Source organism: Mustela putorius, unplaced genomic scaffold (assembly GCF_011764305.1).
Source record: "Mustela putorius furo isolate JIRA1106 unplaced genomic scaffold, ASM1176430v1.1 tig00001059_pilon_pilon_pilon, whole genome shotgun sequence".
Classification (NCBI taxonomy): Eukaryota; Metazoa; Chordata; class Mammalia; order Carnivora; family Mustelidae; genus Mustela; species Mustela putorius.
Genome location: NW_025421553.1, coordinates 4,364,663 through 4,385,284, shown reverse-complemented (window position 1 = coordinate 4,385,284; position 20,622 = coordinate 4,364,663). Strand labels below are relative to the sequence as shown.

The 20,622-nt window shown below is 38.1% G+C and overlaps 1 protein-coding gene across 4 annotated transcripts in view; it reads left to right on the top strand.

Annotated features, from left to right (window-relative positions):
- Positions 1–20,622, top strand: part of CAMK4 (calcium/calmodulin dependent protein kinase IV) — a 232,289-nt gene that overhangs the window by 180,960 nt on the left and 30,707 nt on the right. For all 4 annotated transcript variants that reach the window (XM_045087141.1, XM_045087140.1, XM_045087142.1 and 1 more), the window contains 2 exons: positions 12,955–13,045; positions 15,082–15,156. In XM_045087141.1, the coding sequence (XP_044943076.1) occupies positions 12,955–13,045; positions 15,082–15,156 (166 nt within the window). The remainder of the gene's footprint in view (positions 1–12,954; positions 13,046–15,081; positions 15,157–20,622) is intronic.

Sequence of the window (20,622 nt, the reverse complement as noted above, 5' to 3'; positions counted from 1 at the left end):
TTGTTTTTATATTATTTATTTTTAAAGATTTATTTATTTTAGAGAACATGGGGTGGGGAGGAAGAGAGAGAAAGGAAGAGAGAGAATTCCAAGCAGACGCCCCATGTAGCACGGAGCCCAACATGGGATCTGATCTCATGACCCTGAGATCATAACCTGAGCCAAAATCAAGAGTCGGACGCTCAACCAAATGAGCCACCCAGGCACCCTGAGTCTTTTTGTTTTTAAACTAGAGGATTGACATGAGTTAGTCTGTGTTTTAGAAAGATGACCGAGGTGTAGAGATGTGGCTGGGCGTGATTAGGAGAAAAATGTTAGTAGTGCTAGTAGAGAATATGAAGGACTATGTACTTAGTGGTAGCAATGTAATGAAAAGAGTAGATGTGAAATGTATTTTGGAAGTGGAGTTATGGCCATCTGGCCAAGACTAGTAGACTAGTGAGAGGAAAGGAGGCATCAAAGATGAAATAAATGAAAATGTAGGTTCTTGGCTAATAAATGGGAAGCCCCAGCACATGGCTGCTATGCTAAAGGTAGATTTTTCTGATCCTGGGATGCTCTACAGATTGAAGCTTACCATAGGTCTCACCGCCAGCCAATCCTAACTATGCCTGCTGATCCGGTCATGGGATAGTAGTGTCCTGCTGCTTTTCTCATATATTCTCCTGGTAATTCTGAAGGCATCAGAGAGTAGAGGTCAAGCATAAAGACAATGGTAATGGTAGGTCTCCAAGGCAGTTATGACACAAAGGTAGAGTATTCATTTTGAAGTTCCTGATTAAATTTATAGGTACTGATTCTGAATTTTCCAAGGAATAGAGAAGAGCAAGTTCATGCAGTTTAATTTTTCTTCCCAAGGTAGAGCTATAGTCAGAATACCGTTTTCTTTGTTTAATGACTGGTTCTTCTTTGTCCTGTTAGATTTTTAAAGAGATTCAAACTTCCTCCTACCAACTCCTGAGACATTATCAATTAGCCACACACAGCCCATTGAACACAGCATCACTGTAATTAAACTAAATTACTATGCAGTAGCTTTCATTACACAATGACACAGTTTTTGTTAGGACCATAGAGAGAGTTTAATTACATGTCTAGACACCCCCTGAATTCAGAGCAGCAGTATCATCTTTGTCTGTTTAAAGGAGAGTTTGAGCTTTCAGTGATTGTTTTTTTTTTTTTTTCCCCAAAGAACAAATGGTAAAGATATGTTGGGCATTTTTCTTCCTTTTCTTTTTTTTTTTTTTTAATCCTACTTTCTACTTTAGTGCATATGTGATTTAGGAGCCATTTATACATCTGTGGATATAAATATTTTTGAAGAAAAATATATAGATTTTTACTCTTTGTCATATTTGATCTACATTTTACTTGCATCCAAAAACTTTCTTTCTGTAATATATACTCAAATATCTACTCTTAACTTGTTAATGTATAAAGCATGTATGGTGATATGAAGTACAGTCATCTCTTACAACAGTATTTCCAGCTTCCTCTTCCTTGTGAGGAAGTTCATCCCTTTGCTTGAGCACAGAGTACTTTCTGCATTTACCCTCGGTTCTACTCATTCAGCTTCTCGGGGGACTCTTATAATCTCTTATCTCTTGACCAGAACATGCAGTTTCAGGAGTTCCCGTGTTTCTTTTGTGTTCCAAGATGCTCTCTCCTTTCCCATTACAGAAATGTGTTTGGTGCTGCTTTCTCTATAACTGCAGATGATTTCTGGGCCTTTTTCCAAGTGATGTGTTATCTCTTGAATATGACCTTCATTTAATAGGTCAAGCCTTTTCATTGCCTCCATTCCTAAAATCTCACCTTTCCTGAAATCTGACCACATACATTGGCAATAAGAGAATGAAATTATGACATGCCTACCCTCTCTAAACATTCTCAACAGCCCCTCAGAAAGTTGTTCCACAACATGTGCTTTCCTTGCTCTTATACGCAAAAACATTTTGCATATTGATTTCTTTGTTGATGACACGTACATTACTTCAGTTTTCATTTTTGTACTCTCTTAGTGTGAGACTTGTCTTTTTAAATCAGGATACGTCACATTTTCCATTGATATTTTGCATAATGCATAATTTAAAATGATAATAATTTACTTAATAATTGCTCTTAAAGAAATGATAAATGTTTCTTTTAAGTCTTGAGTGAGTGTTTTAGATTTTGAGTTGAATCTAAGCAAAACAGTATAGATAAAATTAAACTTCTCACTAGTACTAGATATACCATTCTTACAAATATATACTTAGCAGACTTTTATAACATGCACATTTATGTGCAGACAGGAAAATGAATTTCTACCCTGTTGAAAGCATCCCTGTTATCTCACTCTGACTTTGCACACCAGGAGACTGTACCAAAATCAGAAACAAGGGCTAGAGTCTGTTTTTCATGACTTCTTTGCCTATCAAGTGCTCTAACCAGATACCCCAGGCTTTCCTACCCAGCAGCATTCCTGCTTATCCTCTCTGTTAGCATCCCGCTCCTTTTCCCCATGATCCTGCTACTCCAGCTACTCCATTGCTACTCCAAAATTCCCAGCTTTGCTTTATGTAGACACTTCTAAACCACACCCCAAATCAAAAGCAAAGATGCTTCCACGGGAACCATATTCTGGGCAACAGCAGGCTCAATGTTCTTCAAGTGCACCACTGGGGGGCCCAGGATGGTGCCTTCATTGACAGAGGACTTTGGCTTGCCCAGTGTTCATTAACAAGTCATTATAGTTGGCCAAATCACTACTCCGTTCCATTTTCTTACACTGGCAAGTACAATTTATGAATGTTTGAGACATGAAGGAAACCGAAGAGAAAACTAACAGATGAATTTTCGACTCTCCTTGCCCAAACTCCCTTGAGGCATATGTTGTGTTGGATATTCAGATCAGCGTCAGAGGATGTGAAGAAATTAATTCAGCCATAACTATCAACGCTACTACAGAACAAAAACTATGTAATTATTCAAGATGTCATTTTGAGGATGAAACCCTTTTGCCTGATCTTAAAATGTTTTTACTGGGTTTTGGCTTTTCTCAGAATGATGCTATAAATCTCATAGCACCTTTGAAGTGGCCAAGTATTATTATCCAATAAGTATAGTGTGTTTCCTAAGCACACAGATGCTGAGCCTTATTTCAGTTAAATTTATCAAAGTGATGTTGCTATGGAAATATATTGCTAAAATGCAAGCACGAAAATTTGAACATCCATTACAGATTAGTAATGGCAAATGGATATCATTTGCAAATTACCACCATTCTTTGAATATCTATATGTTAATGACTTCAAAGTAGAACAACATACATGTCTTTTGGAAAACTGAGTTATTTGTTGATCCTTCAAAAATATTTTTTTAGTACCCTCTTAGTGCCAGGCATAGTGCAAGAAACTAGATATCTGTCTTCATGGGTTTTTCATGTGGTGAGGGAGATATCCTAAACATAAAGCTTCCAAAGAAACAGATACACTGTAAAGAAAAATAGGAGGCATCCATGAGAACATATAAAGGTGAACACATATGTTAGTTTGGAAGGACAGATATGGCCTCCTGAGGAACTGACACTATAAGTTGAGTCCCAAGGATGAGGAGAGCTGGCTGGGTAAAAGAAAAGATAAAAATGCATTCTAGGAAGAGGGGCAGCCAGAAAAGGATGCTGGCTGGTGGGAATAAAATTTGGGCTTGGGAGAAATTGAAAGAAAGTCAGGATGGGTAGACAGCAAGACGGGGGAAAGTAGCAGAATATGAGGCTGGAGAGGAAGGCAGGAGCCAGAAAACCAATGCCTCAGAAGCTAGGAAAAGTAATGGGAAACCACTGAAGGGTTTCCCAACTAGGCCTGATTTCCTATGTTGCTGTGTGGAGAATAGACTGAAGGTGGGGCCATGTTGGAAATCAAAGAGAGTTAAGGAACTTCTGTGGTGGGCTAGCTAAGGTCATGGCAGTACCGTGGAGAGAGGCAGGGCAATTCTGGAGACATTTTGGAATTGGAATTCATGGCACTCTGCTGTGAATAGGATGGAGGCACGGGGTGGGGAGGAGAAAAACAGTTTCTGACTTGAACACTTGAGTTCACCGAGGCACTACATTTTGAGGTGGGAAGAACAGTAAGAAAAGGGCTAGAAGAAAGTCAAGAGTTCAGTTTTGAACATGTTGAACTTAAGGTGTTGGGTGAGACAGCCTGTTCAAAATGAGACCTGGGCAGGTGGCCATATGGTCCTGGAGTTTGAATTAGAACTTCCTTTTAGGATACTATCATGGAATAGTCTATACAGTCTTAAACTACTAACAATAGAGTGGCATCGTGTAGTTCATTTGAGACCGAATGTAGTTACGATGGATATACTCGATGGATATACTCCTCTTCAGAGCCCATCATTCATAACAGATGTATAAGCCAACATGAAATGTCTGCTGCTTATATAAAATTAATGTTTTAAAAAATTCATTACCTAAATAACGCATTTAGAGTTAAATTTCATAGAAGAAAAAATTAAAATTAATTATAACCCTACCACACAATTTGCTTATACACATGTGTACTTTTGGGGGGCTATAAGAAGTAGCTAGAGGGAAGGGAATAGACAAACAAGCTCAGAGAGAGTTCATAGCGAAAAAGAAGTCTATCAGCACAGTCTTAGTAAGGATCTAATTTAAGAAGCAGAGTCAGAAAAAAAAAATCATGTATTTATTCATATATTTCACAAATGTTTATTGAGCATATATTGAATGCCAAGGCCTGTTTTAAATTCCAAAGCAAGAATCACAGACTGCAGGGTATTTTGTTTGTACCCTGTCCAGGCTTTTAAAATTTTCAACTTCAGCGCCAGCATGGAAAATTTGTAATATTTTACATAAAAAAAATCTGAATTTCTGTCTTGCCTTGAAAAATCAGAAGAGCTATCAACATGGGGCCTGCACTCGTGCCCGACAACAGTGGGCTGAGTCGGTCTCCTCTTCCTCTTAAGGGGCCATGCTCCAGGGACAGATAAGGCCCCTGGGACTTCCTGATATCTTCCTTTTATTTTACACTCTGTCAACTTCCTTCATTCTTTCCGGTATCCTCCTGACCCTAGAGAGTTTGTGACTTCTGTTCAAGGGGGATACAAAATCAAATACAACATTGTTGCTGCCCTGCATGACCAAAGCATTGGAAAGATGCTGCAGATTTTAAGCAGCCGGCCTAGTGTGACCAAATTTGCACTTCTAAAAAATTATTTGCATGCCACCATGGAGCTTTGGCTGCAGGGGAACGGCCCTGGAAGTTGGGAAGCTGGTAATTAAGCGAGTCATCAGAGTAATTAAGAGGGAAGCTTCTTTGTGGCTTGGCTGAAGGTAAGAACAGTTAAGTGGGAACAAGGGGCAGAAAGATGGGTGAGGCACTAAGAAGGGAAAGCTACCTATGTCCATGAACATAAATTGGAAGTTTTGGTAAAGGAGGTGGAGGAATTGGGTAAACCCAGGTGTCTGACTTGGTCAAAATGGATGAGTCATTTGTTGGGTTTTGAAATACAGGCACAGGAGTAGATTTAGGGTAAATAATGAGTTTGGCTTGGGAAATGTTGAGCTTGAAACATGTGAGAGACATTCAAATGGAATGGAGAGTAGAAAGTTCTATGGAGTCAGAGCCACAGATATGTTGGGAAGGCAATAGAGATTTAGGACATAGTTGGTAAATGGTACCCTTATTTGTGGCTTTCAGTGAGCTCACTCTGGAAACCAAGGAAATGCAGAAGGTGCCCAGCAAGTCAGAGATAAGGGGCCAGGGTAGGAGACTGAGGGGTGAGAGCAAAAGAAAAGCAGCAGGCAGCCAGTGAGACAAGAGCCCCAAGTGATGGAAGTGCAAATGAGAGATAAGACCATGTGCTCAGAGTCCAAACTGGTCAAATAAAGAGTCAGAAAGCGTGTGTTGGGTTTGATGAGGTCCCAAATAAAAATTTGGTGTGTTGAAGAAAAAGGAAAGGGAAGAAGATGGAAGCTGTGAGTGGAGACCTAGGAGAGTAGGAAATAGTTGAGGGCAGCGAGAGTAGGACAGGAATATGTGTCTTTGGGAGACTGTAGAGGTGATGATTGTTTTCTTTTCCTTGTTTCTTTTTGATGGTGATACCACCCAGTCTAGAGCTATGTATATGATGAAAGAGAAGAAAGAGGGAAGAGCAAGAGAGAAGTAGGAGAAAAGGCCAGAGTGATAGGGCAGTGCCTCTGAGGAGGGAGTGGGGCGTGAAATAGGATCCCGGGCAGCACCTGGGATGACTCCTGGAGGAGAGCCTAAGGAGAATGGAGCATAAGCAAAACAATAGACTTTGAAATATGACTCTTTATCAGCGACAAATACTGTTTCTCCTGGTAATTTGTCTTCTAATGGAAAAAGACATAGTAAGAATATTTCAAATCCTAATTGCCACATACTTTTTTCCTTTTATGTCTTCTAAATGTTCTTGGAAACTCTGAACACAAATATAGCAATGTCAGTTTCTATTTCCCTTAGACTTATTTCCAGGGTGAAGGCTAATATATAATACATTCTATTACTCTATAATTTATAATGCGTCTTCTTGGGAAAAGGAGTTTTGGCAAATAAGTGAAGAACGCATACAAAATAAAGCTATTAAAGTGGAAAAGGGAATTTTTTAAAAAGCAGAGAGAGGGAGAAGTAAATATATCCAAAACAGGCTAACTAATTGTAATTGAAACCGCTTTTACATTGAGTTTTGGGCCACCAAAACAGAAGAGGAAAATGTGATGGAATAAAAAGCAAATATTTTCAGATCAAAGTGTCTTTTGATACTTCAGGAAAGAGCAAGTTTTCCAAGTCTCAAAGGATTTCTAATTGTAATTTATTGTACAAGAGATGTGGAACAACAGTGATAGAGTCCCAACAGCTACCCTTCATAGAACAGAATACTTACTCACTCCATGGTGAGTGCCAACATGCCTCACCTCTGATTCTCAATACCACCTTTGAAGTGGGTGCTACAGATGGGGAAACTGGGAGCTGCAGATTATTTCAGGTCGCATAGCTAACGTGTGGCATACCATGGGGTATTGCCCCACAGTGCCTCTCATGCTGTTGTTCTTTAATAATTGTTTCAAAAACAATGCCACAAAAACCTTATTATGCTTATTTCTCCTGAAAAACTTTAACCAAAACCAAGGCCTAAAATTGAAATAGAACTTTGCAAAGACACGCCTTTAGCAACAGTGCATTAAATGCATCATTATAAAATCCTTAAAAATTTACTTTGTTCCCTACCTTGATTACTCTGCAGATAAAATATTTGTCATCTTATGCTTTTTTCTTTTTTTAATTTTTTATTTCAATTCAATTTCATTAACATGTACTGTATTATTAGTTTCAGCGTAGAATTCAGTGATTCATCAGTTGCTTAAAACACCCAGTGCTTATCACATCATGTGCCCTCCTTAATGCCCATCACCCCGTTGCCCCATCCCCCCACCAACCTCCCCTCCAGCAACCCCCAGCTGCTTCTCTATCATTAGGAGTCCCTTATGGTTTGCCTTCTTCTCTATTTTTTTTTTTAAAGATTTTATTTATTTGACAGAGAGAGATCTCAAGTAGGCAGAGAGGCAGGCAGAGAGAGAGAGAGGAGGAAGTAGGCTCCCTGCCAAGCAGAGAGCCTGATGCAGGACTTGATCCCAGGACCCTGAGATCATGACCTGAGCTGAAGACAGAGGCTTAACCCACTGAGCCACCCAGGCGCCCCTCCTCTCTATTTTTATCTTATTTTATTTTTCCTTCGTTTCCCCTATGCTCATCTGTTTTGTTTCTTAAGTTCCACATATGATTGAAATCATATGGTATTTGTCTTTCTCTAACTGATTTATTTCTTCATGCTTTTTTCTAAAAAGATAATACTTTTAAAGCATTTTTTTCTAAAAAGATAATCCTTTAAAAAATTGAGCGAGTAAATTAATTGTGCTTCCCTGCCTCTTCCTTTTCCACTTCCTTTTTCTTCTTCTTTTTATTCCTTGAAGTTTTTTTTTTAATTTTTTTATTAATATATAATGTATTATTAGCCCCAGAGGTACAAGTCTGTGAATTGCCAGGTTTACACACTTCACAGCACTCACCATAGCACATATGTTCCCCAATGTCCATAATATTCCTTAAAGTTTTAATTAAATTCATATACACTTGGTTATTTGCTCTTCTAATTTCTTTACTAAAGGTTATGAATAGTCAAGATTTAGTAGTTAGGTGCTACAGTTGTTGTCAGATTTATTATTTCTTTCTCCATCAAGTTCTTAGGTTTTAGACATCTTCCAAAGTGGCATTTAGTTTTTAATGTTATTGCTTGCCTTTGTTTACTTTAATTATGATTACTTTCAACACTTGGTTTATTCTAAAATATGCAATTGTCTCATTTCTCAATTTTTCCTATCCTTTTGTCTGTTTGTATTGAATCCCCATGACCTAAATAAACTGTAGTTAAGATCAAGAATATCTTGATAGGGTCTGTTTCTCCATAATGGATATTTCTTAATTAGCTTTGTATCACTGATATGATATTATAAAATGTCTTTGCACATTTTCCCACGAGTACACAATTTTGAGGGCCATTTTTCCCCTTCTTCACTTAGTGTATTGTGATCTTGATGTGGCTAGATAAGATTAGTGCTTGAGGAGATTAGAGGTGTGTATTGCATTTAAAACCCACTTTGAAAATAAAGGGCGATGTGCATATTATTCAGCTTTTGCACTGCCCTTTTTATGACTTCAGATCCTCTAAAACAGAAGTTTTCAAAGTATAGTCTTAAGATTCCTGGAGGGTTCCTGAGACACCCCCAACCCCTTTCAGAAGGTCTGTGAGGTCAAAACTATTTTGTCATAATATGAAGACATTTCCCTTCACTTATGAAAGTACAGTGGAATTTTTCAGAGTGTATAATGTGTGGTTTTATAGTTGACAGTGCAGAGCTGGAGGAATCCAGCTGCCTTGTATAAACTAGAAATTAATGAGACTTGTAAAACTTCAAAAAAATAGCACAGAATTCTAATTTTTTTTTTGTTTTAGAAAATATATTCTTATTAGAAAATGTTTATGTCAATATGACACGAATTTATTGTTTTGTAAATAAATTAGTACTTTTTAAATCCTCATTTTGAACCACTAATGTAGTAACTAATGTTAGATATAACTCATAAACAAAAATTCTTGGAGGTTTTCAATACTTTTTTTTTATTCCAAAGGGGTCCTGCGACCAGGAAATTTGAGAACTGATGCTCCCAAAATGTTCCTGCTTCTAAAAATTGTATCTCCTTGGGGGAAGACAATGATCATATAGCACGTTTTCCTTTTTGCTTGGCTTCCTGACTTGAGATAATGTAAAAATTAAAAATACTCACTATTGGTTAAAGGCAATCAGTGGATCCAAGCAAAAATACAATAGTGACTCCTATCGTTCTGTTAGTCAATACATTTAAATGCCTCCTACCATGTATGTGTACATAATTATATCTCGACTTTTAATAATCTTTCTACACCAAGTAATTTATAACAAATGATTCCTGCCTATATTTTTAAAAGCACATGACCTTCAGTATTTCATTGCTTTATTTTGTTTTTAAATTTGTTCCTCTGTTAGTGCATAGCTCCTAAATCTATTATTTTTTTTTTTAATTTTTCTCCAGTTATCTGGACTAGCTCTCCTGTGTGGAGTGCCAAATGGTGTTGTTTTGTTTTCTTTTGTTTAACTTTGGACTTAGAACACAAAACTACCATTTCTGTTAAAGAAAGCCAGAACAATATTTAATAAGAATGTTTATATGATTGGTACTTTGCTAAACCAGTGCTTGTAAATTTATCTCATTTGTTGCTATTGTGTTGCTATTTTTGGTATCGTTTTCTTCCCAAAGCAATGGAGTCTCTTAGTTGGGTTAGATTGGGAGTGGGGGAGATCAATATTTTCCATTGATCCCAAACTGCAATTCTTTAGGTATGTTCCAAAGCAACTCTATGAGAAACTTGCATTTTTGCCTTCAAACTCAGCTAATGCAAGATATAGCATCTTCCTCCTCAGGGATCTGGTGGGTTTTCCCTGGGTGTCACTAAGGCTTAACATGGTCCTCTGCCTTCTCACCAATCCTCCTCTTCCCATGACCTTCCCACTCCTTCATCATTCTCCCCTCCTCTCCTTCACCATGATTCCCCTCTCATGTCCACCCTACACAATCAGGCATCTGTTTGGGAGTCACGCAATGGTCGGGTTATGGCTCCACTACCACATGCCTACACTGGAATCCCAACTCCATGTGACTAGTTGTGAAGTTGCACATGTCTTTGGTCTTTTTATGCCTCAGCCTTCTAATTTGCAGAACAAGCATTACTATGATTTACCTTATGGAGCTGATATGAAGATTAAACGATTGATAGATACAAGGTGTTTATAATAGTGCTTGGAATACAGTAAGTGTGTAGGACATCTATGATGTTATTGTCTACACATTATAATTATCCACTAGAAAAAGTGAGCTTGACCTCAAAGGTAGGAGCAAAAGCAACTTTCTTTTGTCTCATGATTGTCCTGGCAAATCAACTCTGTGAATCCATTCTTCTCCTTTGTGAACAAAATTTCAAGCCATTCCCATAGATTTTCCAGTCACTCTTGGGTAAGGGAAAGACCAAAACTTTAGACTTGTCCAACTTTAAACTTCCTCCTTCCCCCAATGTGGACGTTGGAGATCTATAATTTGTAAACAGAGGGGATAGGAATACTTGTTAGTTTCTTCTCTTTCTCTTGCTCTTTACTCTCCACCTGATCATGCTCCTTCTAGGGTTGTTGTGAGGGTGACAGTGAGGAGAGGGAGAAGAGATTGAGGGTTAGCAACGGTCTTCCCAGACTGGTGCATTCATGGTCCAGCATCTGTGGTCTCTGGGTGTGGCCAATGTCAAATGCTTGATGTTCTTTCCATGTGAAACACTATAGATGGCTCTACAGAGACCCACTGCAGGACAGTTCTCTCACTTCAGGTACTCTGAGGAGTTAGTAGTTCCTGAAATGCTGAGGCAAGATGGCATCACCCCAGTACAAAACTTATGCCGATGTCTGGTTCCTTTCTGCACAGTCCACACTGAACATGTGAGAAATGTGTACCCTTGTTTAGCTCTTCCTTGAGGGCAGCTGAATCTCACTGAGGCCCTTTCTTCTTACTCCCTGTTCTAACCACCTCTGATATCAGTTCCTGTTTCACCAAATCACTAAGTGAGACATGTCAAGCACCACAAACTGTGACATTGAAGCTATCCACCTTCTCTTACTTGGCTTACAAAGAAAGAGGAGACTCTCTCCCTTCCTGTAGGGGATAGGAAAGGAGAAAAACTGAACTACCCTGGCTATTTTTTCTCTTAACCCAACAGAAAAATGGGCAAAGGATATAAATGGGTAGTTCACAGAAGAAGAAAACCAAAAAGCCTATACTAGGCCAGTAAACAGAGAAAGACAAATTAAGCCAAATATAAGATACAATGATTACACTGTAGCTCAGCGAAAGTTAATTGCACAGATTTGGTAAAGATGTTAGGAAACCGTAAACACACTGTTTGTGTGAGTAAATATTGATGGAGTTTAAAAACTTTAAACCTACCTTTTGACCCCACCAGATCTGCTTCCAGCTATCTGTCCTAAAGAAACACAAGCAAAAACACCCAAAATCCAAGTGCTAGATGGCTTATTACTGCATTATTGGTAACTTTTAAAAACTTGAAAGTCCACCAGGAAGGGACTAGAAAAATAAATTATGCTACATTCAACAAAATGGATACAAGTGTTAAATAGAATAAGCTATAGTGGTTTGTGGGAAAGGTTTCAAAGACATATTGTTAAATGAAAGAAAACCTGTAAAAATTAATATTAATCATACATTTATGTAAGAAAATGGAAAAATCAGGAGTATTTCCTTGCATACATATATTCATGTTTGTGAATTCATAGAAAAACATTCAAACCATTTCAAAGTGAAGAGTGGTTACTTTTTGGAGAGGGATCTGAGACTAGGGAAGCAGGATCAGGTTAGACTTCCACATTGACAGAGTATGTTACACGTGTGATAAAACATAATTTACAAAATAATTTAAAATAGAATGAAATGAGTGGAATTGCTAGAAGCGATCTTTAAGATCAGCTCAAATATGCCACTCTGTATTGGTAGTTGGATTTACTAATCTTCAGAAAAGCCTATGAGAACATTTATCATCTTTAAGCAGTATTTATCATATTAAGGATAGTCCTCTATAATAATTACTCATATCTAAATGCCTGTTCAAACAATAATTATTAAGTCTTTGCTGTGATTGTGAGCTTCTAAAATGACACATATAATTGTGCTTTATTCAGATAATAAACCAGAAAAATTTCAATGCATAGAACCTTGACTTTAGTATAATAATAATTAATGGATTTGAACTTACATAGTTATATGCATAAAGAGAACTGCAACTAATATTCTCTAAGGAGTAAATTTTTTATTTCTGACAATTGGTTTCATACACCTTAAACTGCATTTCAGGGCACATGGGTGGCTCAGTGGGTTGGGCCTCTGCCTTCGGCTCAGGTCATGATCTCAGGGTCCTTGGATCAAGGCCCGCATCCAGCTCTCTGCCCTGCAGGGAACCTGCTTCCCCTTCTCTCTCTGCCTGCCTCTCGGCCTACTTGTGATCTCTCTCTGTCAAATAAATAAATAAAAGTCTTTAAAAATATATTAAAAAAAATAAACTGCATTTCACTTTAGGTAACTGTATATAAGCTGTTCTTAAATTATATATAGTATAAACTTATTTTCTTTCATGGTGTTTATTTTTAAATGATCATATGTGTGTGTTTTGAATCATATAACATAGTAAAGGATATTCTAATTCTGAAAAGATTAAACATAAATGTTGGAACCATAAATGCAGTTACTGGAATGTTACTCCATTGTGTTCCCTATTTAGTACCTACATGAAAATGGGATTGTCCATCGTGATCTCAAACCAGAGAATCTTCTCTATGCAACTCCAGCCCCAGATGCACCACTCAAAATAGGTGAGGACATTTCATGAAGTCTTATGACCCCTTTCCCAGAGCAGAAGAAATGTATTCCATGGAATTTAAAAATATTGTTCCATCTAGTTTTGCCTCCATTTAATTTCCTTGGATATTTGGTGTCTGTAAAGGAATAACGCATTGTTTTGGAAGTCTGTAGTCCTTTCCTGATATAGTGATCTGGAATCAGTGCCTAGAAGTTGGTGCTCCAGTTCTGGACACAAAGGAAACATAGCTCTTGGAAATAGCAGGGACTTCGAAAGGCGATGGTGTATTTTGTAAGTTTATATAGAGGAAAATCACAGATAACAGAACACTTCTTTTTTTGTTACTTTTTATTCCATAAATTAGTTGGAGTTTAATTTTAGACATTCAAGAGCTTTGACACAAAATGCTTAGTACATATCAGTGAATTAGGGTCTGAGTCACTTGTTTACATGAACAGAGATAAATTGAGGTCTGTCTTTCCCAAAGTGCACTCCACAGAACACCGGGTCCTCAGCTGAGGGAACCAGAGTAAATATTCTAATTTGCTTTGGGGGAGGTGGGAGTGGTTTGCAGAAGTGCTAAGGTTGGTGAAATAAGTTAGGAAATGCCAACTTAAACAAATTTTTTATTTCTGCAGGACTAACCAGAACTCTAAAAATGGTAATGTGTAAACTGACGTCTAAATTAGTGTGTTAGGCTTTTCCCAAGCCTGCCTTGACTCTGGGAACCTTGCTTTTTATTCCAATAAGCATTTTGAAGAACTATGAGGATGAACTTTGTGTAATTCCAGTCTACTCAAAGAGTTCTTTAAATCAGCATTTTAGGAAAAAGTGTATTAAATGTTATTTCCCCTGTCTTTTTGCTTGCAAATAGTAATAACAGAACTTATTTTATAGGAATTCTCCTTAGCAGAATCTGTTAAATCATCTGAAGGACATTGTTCTTTTGGTGGCTGGCCTGTGTAATGTTAATCTGATAAGTTCACTGCATTAGAAGTGTTAACACCTTTGAAAATTAACTTATACATATCATGGAAGAGCCCAGACAACATAATGTGCTTTACGAATGCAAGAACCCAAAGAAAAAATACCAAAGTCCTGCTAGGCAGCCAGCTTGTTCTTCTAATCACTCCTGAAAGGCAGGGAACAGCAGGGAGACTTCCATTTCCTTTGACATCAATTTCAAAGATTTTATCCTTAAAGAAATTTCTTTAAATGGATGGATGGATACTAATTTAGACAGGAGAGGCTTTCTTTCTGAAGGACTTCCTGCTGCTTTCCCTGATAAGGATCAGCACCTCCGTGGAAATGTGGGTTTATCTTTGAAGTCAAAAATGGCATCAATTCTGCACCTGCCTCTCTTAAAGAATAGCCTTCAGTGGTTTCCTGATGTTTCCTGAGTGAGAGAGAAGTAGCCCAGCAAATAAACTATAATGGTAGCAACTTTGGGTAGTGTTTTACCTAAGTAATATTCTGAAGAATAAATAAAGAGGATTGTTGGGGAAAAAAAAAGGGTTATATATTCCTCATATGAGAGTAAATCCTTATCCATAAGATACACATTTGAAACAGAATGAACCTTTTGATATTTCTGCTCCTGTCTTTGACATTCACAAAAACCTATTTTTTTATTTTGATTTCTCCCCATGGATTACTAATTCTATATCACTAATTCTATGTTGTACTTTAGAGCTACTGTTTCATAAATCTCAGAGTTAAGATGAGACAAAATATATCTGTTACAACTGTTATTTCAAAAATAAGTATCTTATTTGCCTAAAGCTGGGATTTATAGAGGAGAGCATAAAATGTATTTGGGAGTCATATTTTTCTCCAATTTAAAGCAAGATTCAAATTTTTTTTTTCAGTTTCCTCTCCCAGATGACTTGTCCCCTTCTTCATTCCTCCCTTCTCCCATCGCCAGATACCAAAACAAGCAAAAACAAATGAGTTCGTTTTATTTTGAATAGTCAATAGTAAAAGTATTCTGTCATCTTATAAAAGCTGAGAAAAGACTTGTTTCATTAAATTTTTCTCTTGTGTTGTTAGCTGATTTTGGACTCTCTAAAATTGTGGAACATCAAGTACTCATGAAGACAGTGTGTGGAACCCCAGGGTACTGCGGTATGCTCTTTAATATTGATGTTTACTTTTACTGTTATTTGAAATCTACTTTTATTTAGGGATCTAATTTTTAAACTCCTAATATCTCTATTTAAAATGCTTACAAGGTGGGTGACGCCTGGGTGGCAGGGTCGGTTAGGTGTCTGACTCTTGATTTTGGCTCAGTTCATGATCTCAGGGCTGTGGGATCCAGGCTTATGTCAGCCTCTGCACTCACTGGGGAGCAGGCTTGGGATTCTCCCCCTCCCTCACCCTCGGACTTTCCCCCTACTCTTCTCTCTCTCTCCAAAAAATGAAAAATAAATCTTTAAAATGCTTACAATGTGATGTGAGTCTCCATGAGGAAGGCACATAAAAATGATACTCAGAGCACTTCTTTTTCTCCATGAAGGGTTCAGTGATGTTGGTTTTAGGGTACCCCTCTTAACAGGGAAAGAGGGAGCCTCAGGGCGTAAGGATTGGGTGCTCTGCACCTGTCTTTTGGACAGTAACTATTCTTTTTTTTTTTTTAACTTACTTATTTGACAGACAGAGATCACAAGCAGGCAGAGAGGCAGGCAGAGAAAGAGAGGAAAGCAGGCTCCATGCTGAGCAGAGAGCCCGATGCTGGGCTCAATCCCAGGACCCTAAGATCATGACCTGAGCCGAAGGCAGAGGCTTTAACCCCCTGAGCCACCCAGGTGCCCGGGACAGTAACTATTCTTAAGCCCCTTAGGAGTAGAAGGACAGTCACCAAGAAAGAGAACAAGGGAAAAGCTTTGTTTCTGGTCAGAAATAGAGCCATGAGCCCTCAGCCACTTTCCTTATTTGCTTTTATTTGGGGGGAGTGTGTGCGGAGAGAGTATGTCACTAATTTAGAGGGCATATAGGATAACAGAGAGAATGGGGTAATCCCTAGTTCTTATTGATGGCGCTTTTCTAGCCTTACTAAAACCAGGGCTTCAGGTGGGGTTCCCCAGCAGAGTCCCCAGTCTCTGGAGATGGACTGTGTGACTGTCCTCACACATAACTAACTCATTTTAACAGCTTCTGAATTCATGGAAATCAGACTGTAGAAGGCACAATTAGATATCCAGTGAAACAAATATATGATTAAATTCCCAGCTTTGTAGCTAGAAGAAGCTTTAAAGTTCACTTACTAACATTCTCATTTTGAGTTCCAGAGTATGACTTTCCTAAGATTCCATATCTAGTTGTTATGGGTCAGAGATGAGAATGCAGATAGCCAAGGCCCTAAAAACAGATTTATAAATTCTCTCTTCAAAAAAGCAATATAGGTAAAATCAACATAATTTTCCTTCATAAAAATATCTATCAGTTATTACTTACAGCTTAAAATATATTTTTTAAGATTTTATTTTTAAGTAATCTCTAAATCCAGTGTGGGGCTCAATCTCACAACCCCAAGAACCCCATGCTGAGCCAGGAAGATGCCCCTGAAATATTTCTTATTTTAACATTTTAAATCTCAAAGTATTGCTTGATCATTGTAAGAAGTAAAAATCCACGTATGTGTAATCAGTATTAATAGCCTTATGCATTCTTCTTCGTCTTTTTCCATGTTTCCATAGTCACATAAACATTTTATGTTTGCTTTTAACTAGTTAGCTTCCCTAGTGAATGTAAAATATTATTTCCTTGTAGCTCAATTGTTCATAAACCCAATGATTACACAGAATTAAGCATTCCTGTCTTTTTGTTAAGCATTTACATTGTACCAAATATTTTTGTTCTGGATCTTAAACTCCTCGACAACAAGAGTAGCTTATCAATTAGGAGTAAATTCAGAAAACTCCAGGTAACTGCGGCTTAAGGTAGAAGTTGATTTCTCTCATGTTAGAAGTCTAGAGAAAGACAACGCTCATGGGTTCTGCAGCTATGGCTCTGTAGGTCTCAGTGCCAAGGATCCAGATCTTTTCTGTCTGGCTCTAGCATTCTTTTGCATGTGTCCTCGGAGTCCAAAATGTCTGTTTGAAATCACTCATTACATCTGCATTCCATGTGACAGGAAGGGAAGAGCGGGAGAGTATACCTTTTCACTGTTAAAAAGACTTGCTGAAGCTCCACGTCACTTTCACTTACATTGTTTTGGCCGGTCCTCAGTTAGAGCCTCCCTGTCCTTCAGGTGGACATGTTGATGCTCCAAATGGATTCAGGGTACTTTTACTAAGTATGAGTAACACGTTAGACAGCCCACTAGCTCTACCACCAACTTTATTAAAGAGTAGGATTCTCATTCCTAGAACAAAACCCATTGAAATATGCCATGTTCCCTATAGGCATCTTTTTGTTTTGTTTTTATATATTTTCCTTAGAACTGTTAGCTGACAACCTGTGTATGACCCATCCCTTCTAATGGTGCCATAGATATTTCCCCTTTCTCTAGTTTGTATGTTCTTACTTATCATCCTCCTGTATTTCTTTCATGACTCCCTACACTTCCACGGCTATGAAGGATAAAAAGAACCCTGAATTTAGTACCATGTTCCAGATGGGGTTGCCCGTTTGTGAGTACTAACTGCTGACCACTTGATAAAAGCATTTAAAGAGAATTGACAAAAGAATGATAAAACAAAGTAAGGATTTCCCAAAAGAGAAAAGCTGATGGGTAGTTTAGTAATCATTATCTGAAAGCAAACACCTTCTATTCCAAAGAGATAGGTAGGTTGGAGCAATTCTCCGAGAGTTAGCAGCCTTGAAATGGGAAGTTCAGGAAGAGCTTACACTAGCATCATTTCAGTGGCTTTGATAATAGTGATAAGAGCAGTTCTTTCTTGCAGCCTTACAGAATAGTCATTCTATGAGTGACTGATTTATTCATTGATAAAATGAACATTGCATGTCTAATAGACTCCATGTTAGGCACTGAGATTACAAGAGTGAACACCCATATGGTCTTGTCCTTCCCGGATTTCATAGGCTATTAAAGAAGAAAGACTCATATACAATAAATCAAAGTTTGTTATGCTAAGTTCTGTGTTTGAGCTAAAGGCTTAAGGATACAGGGAAGAGGGAAAAATACATCTTCGCTAAAGAGGTTTTTACAGAGGAGGGCATTTGAGCTGGACTCTGAAAGTTGAGTAGCAGTTCAAGTGAAGAGGTAGCCACAAGGTATTCTTTATAAGCAGGCAAAGGAAGAGAAAAGTCATAGAGGAGTGGTAGCATCTGGCAAGTTCAAGGACTGTTGGTTACTTTCTCATTTTACACGATTGCAATATAGAGTTTTTGGTACAGAGGGTACAGATAGACTTGGAAAAATAGGATGGACCATATTTTTTAAAATAATCTATAAATCAGGCTAAGGAAGTCAGACTTTTATTGGTAGATAATAGTGATCCAGCAAAGGTTTTATCAGTGTAATTATATTTTAAAATCAAATCTGTATCTTACAGATATCTTGATAATTACATTGTGACAGATGGATTGGAGAGAGAAAAAGTTCAAAAGAAGACAAATTAGAAAGCTATTATAAATTCTCTTTCCTGTCCTTCTGATGTCAGAAATCTACACACAGGGTGCTTGCTGTCATTCCTATGAATAGCTTCTCAGAATAATGTATTCAACCGGTTCTCCATCCAGTCATTTATTTTTCAAATATAAAATGATTATAAAAATACTATTTCAAAAAAAAAATACTATTTCAGAGACGCCTGGGTGGCTCAGTGGGTTAAAGCCTCTGCCTTCGGCTCGGGTCATGATCCCAGGGACGTGGGATCAAGTCCCGCATTGGGCTCCCTGATCAGCGGGGAGCCTGCTTCCCTTCCTCTCTCTCTGCCTGCTTCTCTGCCTACATGTGATCTGTCTGTCAAATAAATAAATAAAATCTTTTAAAAAAAATACTTTTTCAGACTCCTGTCATTGCCATAAACAGGCCCATCTTACAGATAATGCCATCCAATAATGGAGGCTTATTTTCCGTTTACTATTTAATTTTCCCGGCAGATACCCACATCACCCTAAAGGCTATGTAATGGGGAAGGAGGAAATTGGTTGACTGAATGTGATCCATATAATCCTTCTGCTATGCTCTACATAGAGGCTCACCAGGAAGCCGTAATTTGCTCTAGGAAAAGGCTGAGAAAGCAGAAAGGAAGCTGGGGGTGGAGGGAGGAAGGATTGAGAGGGAAAAATAGAAGTGCTCTGTGGACTCTGAAGTGCAAAACATGTGTGTGGAATTACTATTATGTAGGTTGAGGCAGGCTTGGAATTCAAAAATAAGTAAGTTTGATGTGTTTAATTACAAGGTCAAGGTCCAAATTATATATAAATAAACATGTATTTCTTCATACATACATATTTCCCAAAGGAAATATGCTAAATTTTACTCAAAGTGGGACTAGAGTTGGGGTCAGGATTTTAAGAATCCACCTGTGTATAGTAACACAGAAAACACTGGAGGGCTGAGTTAGGGAAAAACAGACGTCACAGTGACACCAAGGCACAGGAGGTGGATGATCTAGAGCAGAAGAAAGATGCAGAGTTTAAACTCTTAAAAAAAAAATCAATAAAATAATATTTCTATTCATCTGTCTTAGAAACAGACTGTTCATAGGCAAGGCTGAAGCCCCTTTGAGGGTCCCTCAGTTCTAGCCTTTCTCCCCACACCCCATGTGAGTACTATCATGGGGTGGTGTGTCTTCTCTGAGAATACTTAGGTGGGGAGGAATCTGCCCATCGATAGAATGAGTTGGAAATGAGAGCCAAGTGCAAGACTGGTGGAAATCACTGCCATCCTACAGAAAGCACGACTTACACAAAGACTTTACATTTGACTTAAAAAGGGGTCTGAAGCCCGTATAATTGATGGAGAGGAGAGGTGTGAGCTTGTTTCCTTGCTTGTTGTAAGGATAATTCCATCCCAGGTCAGTTAGCCTCAAGTACACTGGGTCTAGTTTCTACCTTTACTGAAAGGCTTTCTCAGTTACATCTTTTGAGGGAGTGGGTATTTATATTATACCATCTGTCATTTGTCAGGAAATACACAAGTGAAAAGCCACCCATTCGGTTTCATTCATGGAACCTTTGCCCCAGGCTATTAATAACAGAGGGTTCTCCTATAAGTGAATTGCAAAAGAAAAATCACAGATGCTGTGTGTTTAAGCAAATACTCATTATTTCCTGGGAAATGTGCCCAGTTGAAAATAAACTCCAGGCCAGAAAATTAAAATCTGTGATCCAGATAAATGAAATCAATGAGTAGTGCTCTGAAATAACCATGAAGAAATTCCCCACATCTTGTTGCTGGGAAAAGAAATAGGTCTCAAAAAACAGAAAAAACAAACCAATCCCCCCCCCAAAAAATCCATTAGGTCATGGCTCTTGATAAATGGGCCACAGTGTATACAACCAAAATGTCTTGACTGGTTTAGCTATTTAAGGCTTGAAGTCTGTGCTTGTTCACCCTACCCATGTCAATCACAGAAAGGAAGAACAAGCTGTTTGTTAGAGTAGAAAAGAAAACAATAT